Below are 20,283 nucleotides of genomic sequence, written 5' to 3'. Positions count from 1 at the left end.
GGCCTATATTTTATTTCTGTTTTAGTCACAGTTGCCAGTCAAGCACAACAACACGTGTTTTGAAGCTATATAAAACACCTAAGAATCACATGATATCCCAAACTCCTACGAGCACATTAAGAACTGTCTGTGCTGTTGAGTGAGCAGACAAAAGAGGAAACCCACCAGAAGCACCGAGATGACAGTAATAACAGCATCAGCCTACACTATCAGATCTCAATTAAAGCCTAATCAGAGCTGCAGTGGAGCAACTGACTCTGGAATAAAATTTTACTGTGTCAGATGAATAAGGCGTGCTTTCTCTGAACTTTAAAGCATAACACAGTGAGTCTAGACAGGGACTATATAGAGAGATTTGACCTTGTAGTTCTTGTGACACCTGAGAGTAAATGTTTTCACTGTGGAGAGCTGCGGAGTATCTGTAAATCGGGGAAGCACAGGCCACAAAGTACATGTGAAAACCTAGAGGTGTTCTGAAGTGGCTGTATAAAGTGAGAGGATTAGCTAACAGCCACCTGACTGCAGTGACCATGCTCTTTATTGCAGCCTCTCATTAAATATGCAGGTCAAAGTTTTGTATTTCAGGGACGACTGAATGACATTCTTGTTGCACTGACCTTCTCGACATTGTTATTACACACAGTTTAAGCCATGCTGCTTGGGTAAATACATTATTGTTAAGACTTTACAGGTTTTTTCAACCAGCGGAGGCCTGCTATAATCTGAACAGCACTTTAGAGGTGACCTGGCTGTCTCTTTTACTGGCTCACTACTAAGCCCGTCATGTGACTCCTCTGCAGACCTATCTCCGAGTATGGTAACCTTCCCCTGCTAAAATTAGAGGGCCCTCTGCTGAGACATTGTGGAATGTATCTTTCCTGTACCCATCCTGGAGACAAATCAGGACCTTAATAAATTTTCACAATGACTGTGTTTTTACCTTATGTCATGACTGCTAAATTACCAATGATTTGTGATGAAAATTGTCAAATAGAAAATATCAAAGATAAATCTGTTATGATTGAGTTTGTTTAAAGCATTATATATCTCAGTCATTGCGCTTTGTGTTAATGATGTAGTACTTTTGCCTTTAAACCAAGCAGATTTATTCTGATTTATTTATTAGGACATTACATTGTTGCTGATTATTTCAGTGGGTTTCCTATAATATGAAGATATGATCAAGCATGTATTCTACATAATAAATGACAGGCCTGCATTAGCTAGATCTTATTGAATATTGGGTGACTGTAAATGCGCAGATCTTCAGAAATTAAATTAATATATTTAGAAAACAAAAAGGTAATATTTCTGCAATGAGCATTAGATTGGAACTATTTTGTAACAACTGTAAAAACTTTTAAACTCCGCATTAAGCTTTGAGTAAATGAGCCTGATGACTTTGTTTGGGTTATTGTGGTTTGTACAGAATAGAAAGCCCGCATATACTCAATATTTATCTGGGCAAAATAATTGATCGCGGTCGATGATGTTTCGGGGAATTGTATGGACCTCAAAATGTATGTGGCAGATGTCAAATTGTCCGTAATTGTAAAGTATTTTATTCATCACCCTCTAAGCTTGCAGGCTGTGACCTTTGTGCGGATTACCCCGTAGTTCACCTTGATTCGGTCGGGGTTATCCGGTCTCTATAACGAGCCTCTGCGGTGTTTAACCGCAGTTTTGTTGCGGGCCCTCCTCTGTGTATGTGTGACTCTGACGTAGCACTCAGCGTGTCCCGCCGGGGAGGGGAGAAGGGCGGTGCTGCTGCTGGTGACTATATTGCAGCGAGCCGCGGAGCGTTTGCCCCCCTCTTTAGCTCTGTGTTTCGTCGAGCGGTCACCGCAAAGTGTTTTCGGTCCCGGGAAGACATGGCTGGATACTTGAAAGTCCTCAGCTCCCTTTCGAGATCTGCTGGAGCTGCTTTTTCCAGAAACCCGGCGGTGCTTGCGCCGGCTGCAAATTGTCAGACTTTGCAACAAAGAAACTGTAAGTGGAGAGATAGCCGGTTCATCCCGAGCAGCATTATGTTGACCGTTAACTGCAGCTTGACCTAGCCTGGTGTTAACGTGGCCTCTTAAAAAAACCATGTAGCTCTGGTTGCATTTAGGTGAGCTAATGCAATGTCAGCGTACATAGAAAAAGCCAATATCAGGTTAGCCGGCTATTCTTACGGAGCTAACGTAGCCGTGCTAGCTGACTTGCGTGTGCTGCTAGCCAAGTAGGATGCGGTTAATACCTTTAATGGTTTCCTGAGCGCAGGGCACCGATACTTTAAATGCCCATGACCGTTAAATGGCCGTTAACATGTTTGAGTAAACAGAGGCTGTTTAATGATAAAAAAGGTTAACGTCGAAAAAAGGATGAGTGCAGCCTCAGCGAGACGACCCGTCTTTGTCTTCCTCCATTCAAACTTTGAGGAACCGTGGAGGACAATGTAAAGATATGCGGACTCGAATGAATTAAAACGGAAAAACCCTGGCAGGCCTACATGCCTTCTACTCTGACCTAGAATATAAGATTCATGACAAAAGTGGCGGTGCAGTGCAAAAGCTGGCAGTTGATGAATTAAGCGAATCTTCCGTTTTTAGCTGTGTTTGCGGATTTTTCCCCCCAAAGCTGCTAATCTTTGAGGTGGATAATAAAATAACCACGAGAGGAACCCGGTTAAATTCTGTTGTCCAAACTGATGAGCTGTCCGTCAGCCGTGAGATCGTCAGTGCATGAATTACTTGGGGGAAACTTTTCCCAAGGTCAGTTACCGCATACGAGTCTCCGCTATGGAGAGCAATGGCTGCCGCCGCTGCCGTATGGCGCTCTCTGTCCTACATTACGCTTCTCATCTGGGTTGCATCCAGGCTGCTGCTCATAAAGACCACATCTCACCCTATTTAGACTGTAAAACACTATGCGGCTTGTTACTTTTATGTTCCCTCTAAATGTTAACAAACAAGACTCTAAAATAAATAAAAAGGGAGATCAGGCTGAATGGATTTGTGTTTTTGCGATTCGGAGAGGAATCATGTTTTATGACGTGCGCTCTGCAGCAATCCCAGATTAAATGCGGCTGAAATTATAAGATATAAAGTGCTGTGAATTCATGTCTCCCTTAAAAGAACTAAAACGCACTAGCATGACCAGCTACCGTTCACAAAACAGTGGGTCAGCTGAAGGACGCTGTGGCTCAGATCCGATTGAATCACCGGCATGTACCTCTTTGATGGTGGTTAGGGATCATACCCCAGGACTGTTTGTTACAGCAACGCCTCCAAACGCTCTTCATCACGATGATTCTTATAAAGTGATCGCATCATTTGATAACACTTCCACAGTGATAGAATCGTGTTTCATTTTTCCGAGGTGTAAAACCTGCGTGCCACACTAAAAGTGGAAGATTGACAGTGTTGATTGGTTTATTTTGTTCCAGCCACAAGTTGCATTGTGGTTTAGTAGCACCTCTTTGCTGGTATGCACTTTTTAAAATTTTAACAGCTCTTACAAAGCTGACCCAACATGTCGTTAAACTTTATTTGAATTTCACAATCCCGTGTAATGCTGCTTTATTTGGAGGCTTCAAAGCTTTGCATTGACCACTGTTTACTATCGTGATAGTGAATGAAAAGTTCATTACTGCAGCTTAGCTTTAGCTGTTTGCTTACCTTGTAAATGCCTTTTCCAAGTATAGGATTAAAACTTGATGTGAGCTAAGGCTTGTCCTACTGTGTTGAAAGTTAACCAGGCGGGACACCTAATCAATACTTATTCTGTTCATCTCCTTAAGACACACATCATTTTGGATTGTCCTTGACTGCTTGACCGTAATTTCCACAAGGCACCTCACAGTTCAATTTAAAATTAGTACACTGTGCTAAAAATGAAGGGTATTTAAAAGCTCTAAATACTCTAGTCCCACACTGCAGGCTAGGTGAGGTCATTAGTCTTATTGTTTCCCTCCGTTCCACTATTGACCATCTTCTGGTTCAAAGTCACAGTTTAAAGATTTTTTTTTTATCACCTGTAAACAAATTCTTCTCCAACTGATTTCTTTGTCCTTCAAGAAAGAGAAATAATTTAAAAAAAGTCTTTACAATGGAAATTTTTTGAAAACACTTAGCCTTCTCAAGTGCATTTTTAGCATTAAAAAAAGCCTTATGTGCTTATTTTGAATCGACAGAAGAGCCAAGTCATTGTGCAAGTTTTCAAATGATTATCTCAGTTGCATATTTCTCCAAACACCTGCCTTTGACTTTGACTGCTACAAGTGATCGAACAAATCCTGCAGATCTGTCCCAGATGCATGCGCGAGTGATGTGGCATGCAGGCCCACATGACTGCTTCAGCTCGCCCTTCAGCCTCCAGTTTGTTGATACGCTCATAAGTTACATAACCTGCTCAGCTCTCTCCTGGGCTCCCCTCCCTCCGCATTGTGAGAGTAAAGTCCTGATATTGCAGTTTTAGGTTGAACGAGTCAGAAATTATGCCTGACAGTAGTTATTGTGTTAACAAAACAATGCTGGAAGACTCTGTACTCTTCCAAAAGCAGATGGAGGAGGACAAAGTCTGTTATGGAATTGATTTTTAAAAAAAATCTAATATTGATTTGCTTATAAAATGTGAGAAAATGGTTAAATTATTTGCAATTTCCTAACCAACCATTAAGACATCAGATTACTTGACTGTGCCCTCTGTCTCTTGCAAAGAAAGCAGCTCTTTCTCATATACAGCCTATAGCTTTCCCCATTTTTCTGAAAGAATCACTTAAGTGATTTATTGCAATAGCTTGTTTATTTTGCCAGCAGACTGTTTCAGCTCAAATTGCCGTAAAAGTAATTTCCAGCGTGCAATTTTCAAACAGAACTTGGAAATCCATAAAAAGCTTTTCTGTTCATTTTAACATCGCTGCCAGCTTATTGTTACGAAGTAACTGAAGTCATATTGATGGATTTGTTTTAAAATAAAACTGCTGACAAGTCGTCATCCTAGTTTCCTTTGTTATGTGCCAAAACTGAACATATTTCCTTCTTCAATTTCCAATAGGTTAAGGATTGTGTGATACAGTTGTGTGTCAGAGCCAAAACAACAGCACGTTAGCAGAACATAATCACTTTTTCACCATTCTGTTACAGACATTGCATTTGTTCCTGTCTGTGTAATATGCTATCCTATAAACATAGCTGTAACATAACACAAAGCCACAACTGTTCTTCCTTTGAGGTCATTTTCAGTGCACGGTCGCCATGTTTCTGTAGTCAGCAGGGTGCGGAGGATAAGAGCAGAGGCTGTTTTGACAGGTGCTACCATGGCTTCAAAATCCAAGCTACATCAGATGTCTTCAGTCTCAGACTAATGTCTGAGTTTTGAATGGATATAATATCTTCCACTCTTAAAAATGTTGGCTGTACCCTGTTTCCATAGGACACCTTGTGTTTACTTGAATTACTCTTAGGGCAGTGGGGGAGCATAAGCTTGGCTTGGGAAATTTGAGTCACTTGATCCTCTGCACCTCCCCCCTGTACTTTCCTATTCACTGAAATGTTCCCGCTGGCAGCACACTGAGTAGGCTGAGAGGAGATATGATTAAACATACTAATCCATATCAGTCCTAGTGGACAGAAAAGGAGTAAAGAGACAGTCTTAAAAAGTCAGTGTAAAAATAAAGCACTTTGTTTTCTAATGAGGTTTGATGGTTTTAAGAAAACCTACAAATAAATTATTATTTTTACCTGTAAGAACATATGCATTTCTCAAAATAAAGAATGGCTTTAGAGTGAACCAAAACTTGCTCTAATCAATAATATTTGGTCTTTTATTGAAGTGGTGGTTCTCTAAAATGCTACCGTGTGGTCAGTTGGCTATTCATCCTAACTACAAACAAGGATGTGTCAAGAAGTATTGAATGGAGCTGTAGTGATTAGCTCATAGAAAATAAAATATCCAAAATTTTCAGTAATTTTGTTTTATTTGCATAGCCCCAAATCACAGTAGTCGCCCTAAGGCGCTTTATATCATAAGGTAATGACTCTACAATAATGCGAGAAAACTCCAAGAATCAAATGACGCCCTTTGAGCAAGCACTTGACAACAGTGGGAAGGAAAACCTCCCTTTTAACAGGAAGAAGCCTCCAGCAGAACCAGGCTCCTGGATGACTTCCTATATAATCTTTATATATTATCTATATAGCAAACTAAACATTAAACTAAAAAATCGAATTGGTCCAAAAGATACACCGAACCATATGCTCTAGTTTAAAATAAACAGTTTAGATTCACACTGTGTTACATGCAAAGATTTTCTATAATTTTTCTTGCCGGAAATTGCCAGTTACATTTTTAACTTAGAAAAAAAACTGTTCCTTTTTGTGGTTCACTTGGCCCAGTTTAGAAGGGAGTTGATTTTAGAGTCAGTATAAATCTGGAGCCATGGATTTTTAGAAATAACCTTCAACATAACATACCAAATCTAAATAAGCACAAATGAGAGATGTCATCCTTCCAGATCCAGGGACTCTCTTCATGCATGTTTTGGATGGAAATTTGAGCTGTGGTTGGTGCAAGGAGTCTGCTCTTGTGGATGCAAAATAGAAATAGCCTTGGGTCCAAATTGATTTCAGCTTTTTGTAGCTTTTAAGCACATTTAGGATTAAACATTAAATTGTTAAATGCTGGTCTGACCAGACGGGTTTTCATCCTCTTGAGTATAATTCATTTCCTTTTCTTTTTCCCCCTTAATCAATGCATTTATTCTATGATTGGCACACAGCAGTCTCATGTTTTTTGTACTTCACGTTTTATTTTTGACAGATGCCGACAAACGCATCAAAGTGGCGAACCCAGTGGTGGAGATGGACGGAGACGAGATGACCAGGATCATCTGGGAGTTCATTAAAGAGAAGGTGATAAAGTGGCATCTAAGGTTGAAGGGGGAAAACTGAGCCCATGCTGCCTGACTGGCAGGCTGGCAGGCTGGCAGGTGGCTGTGTGGGAAGTGTTATGTAGAGGATTATGTATGTGTGTTGGGGAGGGGCTTTGGTAATTCAGTGGCTGATTTTCTCCAGAGAGAGCAGATGTTGTTGGCTCAGGAAGAAAACGCAGAATAGCACGAGGTTCAATCATTGAATGTTTTTGACAGCTGATGAGCAGTTTTGTCTTGTTAACAATCAGTGATCCCAAGGTACATTTTATGGGGTTTTTTAGGTACTCTCAAAGGGAAAATGGTACATTTGATTATTCCCTAAAGTCATGCAAATTAAAACTCAGGTCTTTGTGATACAGGCTAGGGGATCTTTAAAATGCTGGTGAAAAAAATATCTTAGGGGCAGAACATTTATGGCTGTTTGCACAACGCTCGCTTGCTTGTCAAGTTGTCTTTTAAGATTTTGATGGGGTGCTGAATATGACAGTTAATTGGCTGTTTTGGTCCAATCAAAGCCAATTCTATTCATAGTTTCTAAAAGATGTCACATACTTGCAGAAATATCTGTCTGGATTGCAAAACTAGGGTTACTGCGACTCAGTTTTACTGCATTTGTGTAGCCAAACTGATGGGTAGTTGCTCATGTGAATGGCAATGCTTGCAAGCAAACCTTGTCTCACCATGCCATACATGCATGCAGTCAGCCACACCAAACCCACCTTCATCAACAGCACCCCAGGTTGTTAATTGTAGTTTATGTTAGCTACAGGACAGGTTTACCTGCCATTTGATTCAAGTTATGAGATATATATTAATGCCATTAAATATTGTTTATCTTAGCTAACCAGAATGTCACTGATTTTTTTGCTGCTGTCACTGAAAGATAACTACAGCAGCCCTGAAGCTAATGACTCAAAGATTGATGTTTGTCAGCAAACATTGGCTAATTTGCCATCACCTTTGCTCTGACAATATCATTAACCTCCAACACAGCAGCACAAACAACCTGTCCAGGTTTAAAGTGAATTTAACTGTATGCATCTCTGCACACTGTCATCCTAGGCGCAGTGTGAGAAGACTCACTGCAGTGAGTGCTGAATATGGTTTACAGTTTCCCACAACTTGCAGTTTGTCTGCATATATTTATTTTTTTTGGTAGGTGCTCTAAATACCCATGGCTAGAAATTGATGGAAATTTTATAGGATTGTGCTTTAGTTCTCTGGCATGTCCACGATTGGCTGGTGTGTTGTAACAGTGTTTTGCCCTCTGGATCCATGTGTTGATCCTGTGACAGAAAACTGTTGTTGGTTCAGTGTGTAAAATATCGCCAGTAGAAATCTAAATTCTGTCTTCTTCAATTCAAATGCATAATCCTGGCTATGGTAGGACAAACAAGTCTGTCTACACTTTAACTATAGAGAGTGGAGCTTGGCAGTCTGGTGTTTACGTTGGCTGTCAATATGCCAGGTGTCTGCGTCTATTTACTCTGGAGGAGGCTGTAAAACCTTGTGATAGGAGCCCGTTATATGATGATGGTGGTTGCTTCCACTTACTGGCTCCCAAGTAGGGCTGCCACAAACGATTATTTTGATAGTCGACTAGTCACTGATTATTTTTGCGATTAGTTGACTAATCAGATCATGCATCCATTGGACGCAAAACGTACAGCTTATTGCACCAGCATGCATGTGCTCTTATATAACTATCATTAGCTTACAGCTTTAAGTGTTTAAGGTATGTGCTAACTAAAAATAAAGATAAGATGATAGTTTATTAAATTTTAATGAAATTTGCAGATTGTTTTCGGTGAAGTTTAATAAACTCCTTGCTATCTAAAATATAACGGGACACCGGAGTATATTCTCGAGCATCTCACACTTCTGATAATCAGTTGTCTGCTTGATGTTTATTCAGCTGTGTAAAAACTATAACTTTAATCTCAGCCAAACTGATTTACTCAGGAACAAATAAAATACTAAAAAAAAGCCAAACAATAACATTTTTAAGTTATCTAAGTGACTTATATATGTTTAACCTGAGTAGCGTAAGACAGCGGTGGGTTTGAAAACGATTAGCCGGGAGTCCGGTGTTCTCACGGGCTCTAGTGTGCCTTGCCCCCAGCTAGCTATCGAGCTAGTGTGTAACAGACGTCTCCGAAAACGTCGGAGCGCTTTTGAAAATATGTGGTGTCTTGATAAACTGAGCAGATATTTGAGGTTTACACAGTTACATTCTCGTCTGAAAATATGTTAAACGTTTATTTTGTGACCCAGAAAGAATAATAAGAGCAATATTAAAACTAACTAGCTGCCGCCATTGTTGGAAACTGAGCTGGGCTGCGCTATGAATTCTGGGACAGAGCTACTTCTTCTTCTTCGGGGTTTAACGGCAGCTGGCATCCTTGTACATGCAGTGCTGCCATCTTCTGTTTTAGTCCGTTATTACACTCTTAAGTCCCACTACTTATTCCTGCTTCTTTTGTGATCTTACAAAGCTTCAAACGACGCGTCGACTATTAAATCAGTCGTAATCGTGACTAGTCGACTAATCGTGGCAGCCCTACTCCCAAGCATATATATATATTTTTTTTACATTTTTTAATGGGTTCTTAAATAATCTGGATGATTTCCATGCCTGATAGTTTGCTGATTTCATTGTGATCACTTTATTAATATAGCAAACAGGGCTATGTTTGTACAGTAGTTTTCACTATCTAGAGAAAACACACACACCCTGGAACATAATCATTTCAATTAGGCTTGGGGAATTGATACAGCATGATATTGCTTTTTTTGTGACAATATTGTATCGCTACAGGGGCACTAAATTGATATTTCATACTTGATAAGATTTATATTTTATTGACTAAATTAAAATACTCTGGCAAGACTACAAAACAAGCGGGCTCATCTCATGCAGCACCACCCTGACACAATGTTAGCTGACCAAACTTGCATTAATTTGGCTCAACTGAAAACCCATCCAACACTGGGCACGCTTAGCTTGACAAAGCTACCTTCTAAATCAGTGCAATGGCTCAGTCACATGAGCAAACTCCTTGCTTCTATAAAAAATAAATAAATTGGTGGGTGCCTGGTGATTTACTGGTGAATAGTTATTTACAGTTAATTGCAGTTTTCACTGTATTAGCTGTATATTTACAATTAGCTGCTGTAGTATCAGAAACTTGACCCCATTCAGTTATAGATTGATGGCAGACTGACTCTTTCTTATGGCATTTTGCAGGTTTTAGTGACAGTGTTGGTGTGCTTGATCTCATTTTGCAGGAAAAAAATAAATAAAAATAAACTGATATAATCTTATTGGATAAAACTGATACTGACAATGTCTAACTTTGATATGTTGTTGCAATACTTTGTGATTTTTAACATTTCACAATATTTGGCATATTGCAAAATGTTAAACATTACTATCATATTGTGAGTGAAGTATTGCGATATCGTATTGTGGAGTACCTCATGAGTCCCACCTCTAACTCCTATATGCTTTTAGTGGTCTGAAAATTTTGAAGTCTTGAACACCTAATGCAGGGGTCAGCAACCTTTAAGACCCAAAGAGCCATTTGGACTCGGTTTCCACGCAAAAGAAAACACTGGGAGCCGCAAATACTTTTTGACATCTAAAATGAAGATAACATATGCTTTGTGTGAACAACTAAGGTGTGTTGCTTATGAAATCCATGAAGTGCTAATGAGAAAATTACATTTTATTTATGTAATTAACACATTCTGAACTCTTAAAGAAATATAACAAAAGGAAAGATGCCAACCTGAACTAAAATGATCCATGTAGCAAACAAAAACTGTTGTGAGCCGCCACCCTTATATTGCCTTCGGGCTTTTGGAGCCTTGACCTGGCTTCTAAAAAATAATAGAAAAAAAAAGAAGTAGATATTTGCAAAATTCTGCTTAAATATGTATTTTACAAGGTTAATGTGTGTGGCGGGGCGCGGTCTGCAGCGCCGCTGCAGGGGAGGCGGACGCACCTGAGCGGCACCCGCAATCACACCTTAACGTCTGTGCTATCTCTGCTGTTGTTGGTATATGTCGGGCTGTGAGCTACAGCAACCGTGTGTGAAAAGTGGTCACTAAAGAGATGCTGAAAAGCATGTTCATGGAAACCTCGTCGGGTCTGCCGTGATATGTTTACAATGGGACTTTTGCTCCTGAACCTCTGCGCATATCCCATATGAGCACAGCGTCTGCAAATCGGGGCTGTACGAAGTCACTTTCATCTTTACGCAGGACTGTAAGCTGTCATCTGTGAGGCGTGAGCGGTGTTTGTTTTTAACATAGTTCACAGTGGAGAACAGCTGCTGACATCATGTGGATCTGAAGATCCATATTTGGCCTACCTGAAATGCACGGCGTTTCGGCGGGTACACCGGCTTCCGCGATTGTGACGCTTATTTTCAGCAATGAAAAAATAATAAAATATAATTTTATTTTTATATTTCAATATCACAATCTTCCAATTTAGAACTACAAGTTGTTGTTTTTTTAAAAAAAAGAACTAACATAAATAAAACACACTTCAGCTAAATACTCTACACTGCGTCTTCAGAGCCGCAGGTTGCTAACCCCTGACCTAATGCATCACTTTACAGTACAGTACACTAATAACAGTATCTGTTATGCATCAGTGTTTACAAGCAGGAGGTAAGATCTTTTGTGACACATTTGCAAGGCTGCATTTCTGTTCAGACATTACTCTGTCCGTACTTGGTTTTGCATTGTTGATGCCTTTTTTTTTTTTTTGGGCCTTTTAATTAATTAATTTTAATTTTTGATTGTTTAGCTCATCCTGACCAATGTTGATGTTGAGCTGAAGTACTACGACCTGGGTCTGCCATACCGTGACCAGACTGATGACCAGGTCACCATCGACTCCGCCCTGGCTACCAAGAAGTACAGCGTGGCGGTTAAGTGTGCCACCATCACACCTGACGAAGCCAGAGTTGAAGGTCTTTACCAAATCTTTAATCGCCAATTATTAATTTCTAGTTTCAGATCACTTTAGACTTATGATTTTCATTCTCTCAAAGTGATTGCTACATCAATTCTGCATATTTTTGAATACAGCGCTGTAGGGCTGCAACTCAAGATTATTTTGTAGTCTATTAATCTGCCAATTTTTCTTCGATTAGTCAACAATTGTTTGTTGTAGTAATTAGTAGGGGTGCAACGATACACAAAATTCACGGTTTGGTTCGATACTTTGGTGTCACGGTTTGATATTTTTTCCAATACAAAAAAATGTTCATGCTTTTTTAATTTGTCATTTATTAAAATGACAAATTAAAAAGTTTTTAAATTTAATGTTGCTCAAACAACAAAGGGATAAAATAATAAATCTATCTGATCGAGAAATCACTCATCTTTGGAAAAGAGAGTTTATTACAGAGAAATGGCTCTTTCCAAAATAAAAGCTATACTATACGCTTCTTCTGGGGTATACTCTCAGCAGCATATTAAACATATCAGGTCCCCATAAGGAGAATCATGTGCTAACGGCTGTCTAAATGACTCGGGTAAAGTTTGTAGCATGCGTGCTTGTTGTTTTTGTCTGCTTCCACTTGTCTTTGCACTAGGATGATGTCGGTGTAAATGTGCAGTCATATTCATTTTGTTCCCACTAGTGCTTTTCAGCGTTAATCTGAAATGACGTTAACGCCACAACACGGCAAACGCGAGCTACCCCAGATCGCCCCCTGCGTGGGGCTGGACGGTGTCAACACCTTAACGAGCTAACTGCGCTAACGCAGTAGTTCCCACCCATGTAATTGAGCATTGCTGGCACATCAGACATACTGTTTTACTTTTGTCCATGACGCGCTTACCTTCAGGGTCATACTTCACATGAAGACCAAAATAGTTCCAAAGGCCAGATCTGAATGAGGGTGGGGCAGGTTCAATTTGCCATGTTGCAACGAGCTTAGCTTCTGTCTAGCTAGCTTGCGCTGCGCTCAGTGGATCTGCGCTTGACAGTGCAGCCTAGGCGGAGTAGTCGAACGCAGATCCACTGAGCTCTCAACACAGACAGCATCGTCAGAAGAAAAGTTGATAAAGTAAATTAAAAATTTTGTATTGTTCGCTGGAAGCACTGTATCGAACGGTTCAATATCGACACGAGTATCGTTGCACCCCTAGTAATTAGATATGTTTTTAACATCACTCAATAAGACTGTCAAAATAAAAATGAAATAAATAAAAAATATCAAGTAATATTATTAAATAGTAGTATTTGTGCTAGTAGCATTTTAAACAAAAAACAATGTGATAGTAGGAAAGCAAAGTTGGCTGAGGTCTAAGTTCAAATAAAGCTTCAAATGAAATCAAAAAGATTTATTTTATCCAGTCAAAAAAAAAAAGTTTACAGATGGTTCAGTTCATGAATTCATGATTGCAGTGGACATGCTCTGGAGTGAAGCTTGCTCTTATCTTTGAGAATATGTTATCAGCTGTTCATAACAATGCTAAAGATGCTCTCTGTCATGACTTCAGCCATTTGAGAGGCGCATGAGTGTCTTTACAGCACAAACTCATCTGTATGCCTTAATACTAGTAAAACAGAACAAAGCAGAATTACTAATCACAAATTTGGTTCTATATCATAGCTTCTTAGATGGTGTTGTGTTCAATGACAATCAAAAAGTTTAAGTAATTAAATAATAAATTACTAAGTAAATAATTAATTATTGACATGCTCCAACCCACAGATTAAAAATCTAACATTAGTGGAACAGGTTTAGTACTCGGAATAAACCCTAATATAACACGGGTGGGGGGACTAGAAGACAGTGTAGATACTCCTATTTAATGGTTTACTCATTTCACTCATTAGCTAACAAAGCTGAAATGGTGTTTGCTTAGCAAGCATCATCCCGAGGAGTTTCCGACAGGTAAGCTAACATAAGCATTACTGAACAAACATTAAAATAAGGTATCAACGCAACGCACTAACTTGACACCCTAAAACGGATCCATTCAGTGTTAATGTAACAGCTCTAGGGTGCCGGTGCTCTAAATGCTCGTGCACTGCAGTTGTGCTGTCGTGGAAGGAAAGCTAAACTTTGCACTTTATTTGTTTTCTGTGAAATGCTTTCACATTCAGAAAAAATAATAAAAATCTCCATTTCCATTTTCTTCTGTCCCTGTTTTTTGCCGTTTCACTACATTCTCCTTCGTTAGTATTGAGTGCAGTCTTGGCAGACAATATAGGTGATACTGCCCCCAGAGCTTCCTACAAAAACACATTTACGTGGTATTAGTGTATAATGCATTGACAATACAATTCCGCGTCGATGACTTTTTAAAGTGGCAATTTTGGGCTTAGTAGATATAGATTAAAAGCAGTGTGAATGGGCACACGTTGTTTAATAAGGCATGTTAAGTGATTAATTTAAAAGCCGTTGAATTATTAAAACCTTCCTTTGACAGGAGGCAGATTGCTTTGGAATAAAAAAGGCTTCACAGACTAAAATGTCAAGCATCTCCTGTTTCACTTTGTATACCTGTATGCCTTTTAGAGGATTAATAAAATTAAAAAGAAAAATCATCCCCTACAGGATGGCTACAAATTCAGTTAAATTGTTTATTAATGCACTGTTTTCCACAAGTACCCTTTGTAAAAAGGTAGCAACAGGTGTTTTCCCCATATGAATGCAGCTATGATCTTGTAAACTGCAAAGCTAAAGAGGTGTTCACCAACACTGCACATGCGTGAATGACTGACTTGCCTATAATTTTTGTTTGTTTTTTATATAAAGAGTTTGGCCTGAAGAAGATGTGGAAGAGTCCCAACGGCACCATCAGGAACATCCTGGGCGGCACAGTCTTCCGTGAGCCAATCATCTGCAAGAACATTCCCCGGCTTGTTCCTGGCTGGACACAGCCCATTACCATTGGCAGACACGCCTTCGGTGATCAGGTGGGGCTTGATTTTGTTTATTTGTTTTTTCCCACATTTTGAGCCAGAAGTACTAAATATCTTTCCGTCTAACTTTCTGTGTTTCTTCTACAGTACAGAGCAACAGACTTTGTTGTCGACCAGCCCGGCAAATTCAAGATAATCTTCTCACCTGCTGATGGCAGTTCAAACAAGGAATGGGAGGTCTTTGACTTCCCTGCGGGTGGCTGTGGAATGGGCATGTACAACACAGATGAGGTTAGCAGATACTTCTACTTAAAGAAAAAATGCAGATTTTTGGTTGTTTTTGTTGTTTAAATTCTTAAAAAATCACAACAAAACTGTAGTTGGCCTGTCAGTACGAGCCCACATTTGTTTCTACTCATGTGTGTTTGTTACAGTAAGTAGTACCCTGTTGTGTGTTTAAGAAATTCACAATAAACAACAGTTCCCGCATTTATCTTGAAACATGATTCGACTCGTGCCAATGTGGCTAAATAATCAACAACAACAAACAACTTTAACAGATCAAGTCTCCATAACTAGTAACAAAAGAGAAGCTTCTTCATGTGAGTAAGATCTTGGTCTTAATGAATTCCTGCCTGTTAATGAAACATTGCTGTTGATGGCCAGGGGCTACCAAACGTTGTGCCCTGAGATTTTCTATAAACAGTACAGTTTGACTGAGCAGGAAATTTAAATTGGAGCTATAAAATATTAGATTTATGTGGCAAAATAAAACGTCATATTATGCTCTTTTAGTTAGCAAAATGTACTGCTTATGGCAATATTTTTTTTTAAATATTTTGGGTGACCAATTGCAATCTTACACATGGGTTCAGGCAGAAATGTGAATACCAGCAGGGCGAGTGAAGTTGTGACAGAACTAGGAAGGTCCAAACTGAAGAAGGACAAAGGAAAGAGCTTGTTCCTAGAAAGAGGCCTCTGTTACATGAATGTGGTTTTGAACCTTCTTGCATGGACCTGGAAACTGTATTTTTGTAAATTATACAGCACATCGGTCTCCACAATGGGCTTAAACACCATAAACTTCTTCTAACACCTACGTGAGAACCACGGGGACATGCAAAGAAAGAGTAGAACCATCAAATGTTCAAAATATTAGAAATACTGGTACACCATAAACTTTAAAATACAATGTTTACATTTGGTGTTATAAAGCAATATTATATGTTTGGCCTGTAAAGTGTTTTATATTACTGAAATGTTTACCATTTTAATATTTTTACATTCCTAAACATTTGCCCAGAAGTTCTAAAAGGAACATTTAAAACATATAAATGAGAACCTGTAATTATTTTTAAGAATATAATATAAAAGGTAAACAATGGAAATACATGGAAATTTTCATATAGTGAAAAGAACAGCTGATGGTATTTCAAATTGGAGGCAATATAACTAGATTTTAAGAAAGTGTCCAATAGCAATATTTCTAATGTTACAGAGAAAAAATACAGAACAACATTTGATTGCTTCTTGAAATTAAGCATTGTAGGCTTAAATGAGCAGCATTTTCAATGAGCTACTGTCATTGATGACACACTACCTAATTTGAAGTGCGACTCTTTAAAAAAGCAGCATTATAGTACCATGTTAGTGACACAAGTAAAATATAAACACATGAGTAGCAGAAGTAGTGTTTTTCCCTGAAAAATGTAAGCAGTAGTGTGAGATGCCTGCTTAACGCATTGGTTAAACAACAACTGGAGGCTAGCACGTGGCTCTTGCGTGTCAGACCTGTCTGGGCTTGACTGGTTATGCAATAATATCGCAATATGATGTTTTTATTGGACGTAAAAATTTATACCAGCATTATTGTGGATGATATCTTAGAACACGGGTCTATTTAGGGCGGCGTGTAAGCAAATACGCGTACAGGTCTGGTTTTTAAACTTTGCTTGCTCTTTGGTGTAGGCTCTAAAAAAATTTTTTTCATTAGTTTCTTAAAAAATAGAAGAATGTGTATAAAATTTGGTATTGCAACATCCAGATGGTGTTAAAAGATTTGCTTAATTCTGCGCCATAGTTATTTAACATCTGGGTTATGTGTATTATTGTCCTCATATTGTCTGAACTCTCAAATAAGCTGCTATTGAGTTGTAAAATGCACACCGCAGTCTCTGCAGTCCTCTATCCTCGTTTCAACTCTTTGCTACTGTTTTGTTTGCCTTCATCAGCACGGGTCTGTTTGATTTTACAACATCAGAGGTCATCGCAAATGACTTTCAACTTGATAAGGGGAAGGTTGTTAGCCCCTGTTCAACTGATAAAGCCTTCAGCAGTCATGAACTGTTTGTTTCTTTATTCCCTTCATCAGTCTATTACAGGCTTTGCACACAGCTGCTTCCAGTACGCTATTGCCAAGAAGTGGCCCCTGTACATGAGCACAAAGAACACCATTCTTAAAGCCTACGACGGCAGATTTAAAGACATCTTCCAGGATATCTTTGAAAAGTGAGTGTCTTCTAGCAGAAAGTTAGAAGACATTGGACAAATGACCCATTTGTCCAGTGTCATTTGCACAATTATTGTTAAATCAACAAATGCATTTAATTTAAGCTCAAATTCATTAGTATTAATCTAATTAGTATTTGGTGCAACATTTATAACCATTTTATCACTTTAATGTTCTTTTTAAGAAAAAGAAAAAAAAACAATCTTATTGTGTTGTGTCCTCTGCAGGAATTACAAGCCAGAGTTTGACAAACTGAAGATCTGGTATGAGCACAGGCTTATCGACGATATGGTCGCCCAAGTGCTGAAGTCTTCCGGAGCCTTTGTATGGGCTTGCAAGAACTATGACGGAGACGTTCAGTCCGACATCCTTGCACAGGGTGAGATATTCGGAAAACATCACTGTTATAAAACACTGAAACCTGCAAGCATATGAGGTGCGTGCCAATTTTTGGGTAGTTGCACTAAAAGAAGATGGTGTGTTTCCTGTTTTAGGCTTTGGCTCTCTGGGACTCATGACATCAGTTCTTATCTGTCCTGATGGCAAGACTATTGAGGCTGAGGCAGCCCACGGCACCGTGACCAGGCACTATCGTGAGCACCAAAAGGTTAGTAACCACCAACCCTGTGGGGTCTGTGTTAGTAAATCTCAAGTTTCTGCTTGCATACGCAGTGTCATCTGTAGAGCTATATTGCCATCTTGTGGTGAAGAATGTAATGACAAGTGTCTGCAGATGCTCAGATCTATTAAATATTTGATGCTGCAGATGATATGTTTAGTAGTTTTTAATGCACACGGTGTCTCTATCTCTGCTTTCAGGGTAGGCCAACCAGCACTAACCCCATTGCCAGCATCTTTGCCTGGACCCGGGGCCTGGAGCACAGAGGGAAACTTGACGGCAACCCTGACCTCATAAAGTAAGAGAGGTTTAATATTTCAGGAAACTTACTCATGCTAATGTGAAATGTGGCCTTTTTTAATAAATGTCTGCATTTTTCTGCAGATTCGCCCAAACACTGGAGCAGGTGTGTGTTGCGACTGTAGAGAGTGGTACTATGACCAAGGACCTGGCAGGTTGCATCCACGGCCTGTCCAAGTAAGTTTATTTCCCTGCTGACACCTTAGTTTGCAGTGTAGTTGCAGACTTACTGAAATCACAGTGTATATATACTCAATAATCATTTTGTTCGATAGTTTTTGCTGCTAGAGTTCTGCTTTGCTTCAGAACACTGGAAGTATTAAGTAATATATTTGAACATTACCACGTTCACTGCAGAACACATTTAATTGATAAATCATTTTAAACTCAACCAATCTAATCAACTAGTTTTACTTTAACCTTGTGACATTAAGGGTTTACTGCTTAACCTTTACATTTATTATGTAACAAGGGAATAGGATTGAAGGAAGTCTTGATTACCCTAACAAATAGTTTATCAACAAAAGTAATCTGTAGCCATTTTTTATTTTGTTAAATCAAAAATGCCAAACGTGTGTCATCTTCAGCATCTAAGGACTTGCTGCTTGTTATTTTTATTATTGCATCAAATAATTTGAAGATATCATCTTGAGCTTTGAGAACTAGTGGCATCCATTTTTCACTGCTGGATGACATTTTTATAAAACACACAAATTTTCACAGGAGAATTTGCAGATTCATCAGTCATACAAAAAGTCATCAGTTGCTGCATTGATTTTGAAGGATGCTGCCATTCAGGCCTTGGTGCATCTTTATGTTTTGGGACATTAAGCCTATGATGGCAGCCAGAAAATGAATAAGGTTTGACGCTACGGCGTTAATCTTTAATTATTGATAATCGTGTGGATTTAACCTCAAGTTAAACCCAAGACAGCATTTAATCTTTGCCCTGATTCTGACCTGCACTTTATGTAAACTTGTCCTCATCTTCCGGAATATTTGCGAGGTTTTAGGCCTCTGCCAGTTTTCATTACTATATATTTTTCAGCAACTTATTTAAAAAGAAAAACACAATTTAAATTTCACTTTCAAGGTTGACAAAAAGCAAGATTTATTTATTTTTTCTAGGATGGCTTTTAAAGTCAATCAAGGAAATATTTAGTGTGTTTTAATTGAGTGAACGTTTCTGATTTGTAATGAACAAAATAAACTGCACATGTAACGCAGGATTTTCCAAGTGCATCTGCTTAAGAATGATTGATGTCGAGCTTGTAAAATGTTTACTCAAGAATTCTGTAGCCTTGCCATCTAGTTCCTCCACGCTTTCGTGCACATTTAGTGTATATACTTATCTGTTTGTTGCATTGACTCATTTGTTTGCTTGAAGGCATTGCGGTTTTCTCATCTGCCGCTGAATGAATGCTTCATATAATACACTGTTGTCTAAAAGCTACATGCAAAATGAAATGGGGACAACCTTGTAGTACTCAGTTGTAGTCTGTTTAATCATGATATGTAAAATGTATTATTTTAATAATCCCTGTGTAACTAACCAACAGCATTATCTTGTTTGTGTTGCTTGCATGTTTTTACGCTTTTGTTTTTCTGTTGACTTTTCTGATGTGCCGCGTCCTGTCTTTTTAGCGTCAAGCTGAACGAGCATTACGTCAATACTACAGACTTCCTCGACGCCATCAAGACAAATCTGGATAAGGCCCTCGGAAAGTGAAGGACTTGAAAGAATATGATAAGCACGAAGATGGCAATGTCACTCTTCTTTTGTACCTCATTTTTAACTTAAAGGTCAATAAATCCACTCGCAATTTAATCAGAAGGAGAAAAAAGTACTGTCTATAGGATTACATAGTTCTCTTAGGTTTTTAAATCGTTGAGAATTGTCCTTTGAACCTCATGCCTCCCTTACTGTCTGTCCCATTACTTGCAGGGTTTTATTTTTGTAATGTGAAGTATTCAGTACTATGTAATGCCTTGGGCAAGACTGAAGCCTGTGTCTCACACATTTGCCAATAAATCTTTTAAACCAC

General features: G+C 38.9%; 1 protein-coding gene across 1 annotated transcript; it reads left to right on the top strand.

The window, feature by feature from the left end:
- Window positions 1-1,779: 1,779 nt before the first annotated feature.
- Window positions 1,780-20,283, top strand: idh2 (isocitrate dehydrogenase (NADP(+)) 2). Its single transcript, XM_006789357.3, has 11 exons — window positions 1,780-1,989; window positions 6,802-6,893; window positions 11,733-11,898; window positions 14,704-14,864; window positions 14,958-15,101; window positions 17,182-17,318; window positions 17,547-17,698; window positions 17,814-17,926; window positions 18,139-18,236; window positions 18,323-18,415; window positions 19,883-20,283. The coding sequence occupies exons 1-11, from the start codon at window positions 1,872-1,874 to the stop codon at window positions 19,965-19,967; spliced, it is 1,359 nt and encodes a 452-aa protein (XP_006789420.2). The 5' UTR covers window positions 1,780-1,871; the 3' UTR covers window positions 19,968-20,283.

This window comes from Neolamprologus brichardi, chromosome 7 (assembly GCF_056152115.1).
Source record: "Neolamprologus brichardi isolate AB-2024 chromosome 7, ASM5615211v1, whole genome shotgun sequence".
Lineage (NCBI taxonomy): Eukaryota > Metazoa > Chordata > Actinopteri > Cichliformes > Cichlidae > Neolamprologus > Neolamprologus brichardi.
Note: the sequence above shows the minus strand (reverse complement) of the source record. Positions and strands in the feature narration are given on the sequence as shown.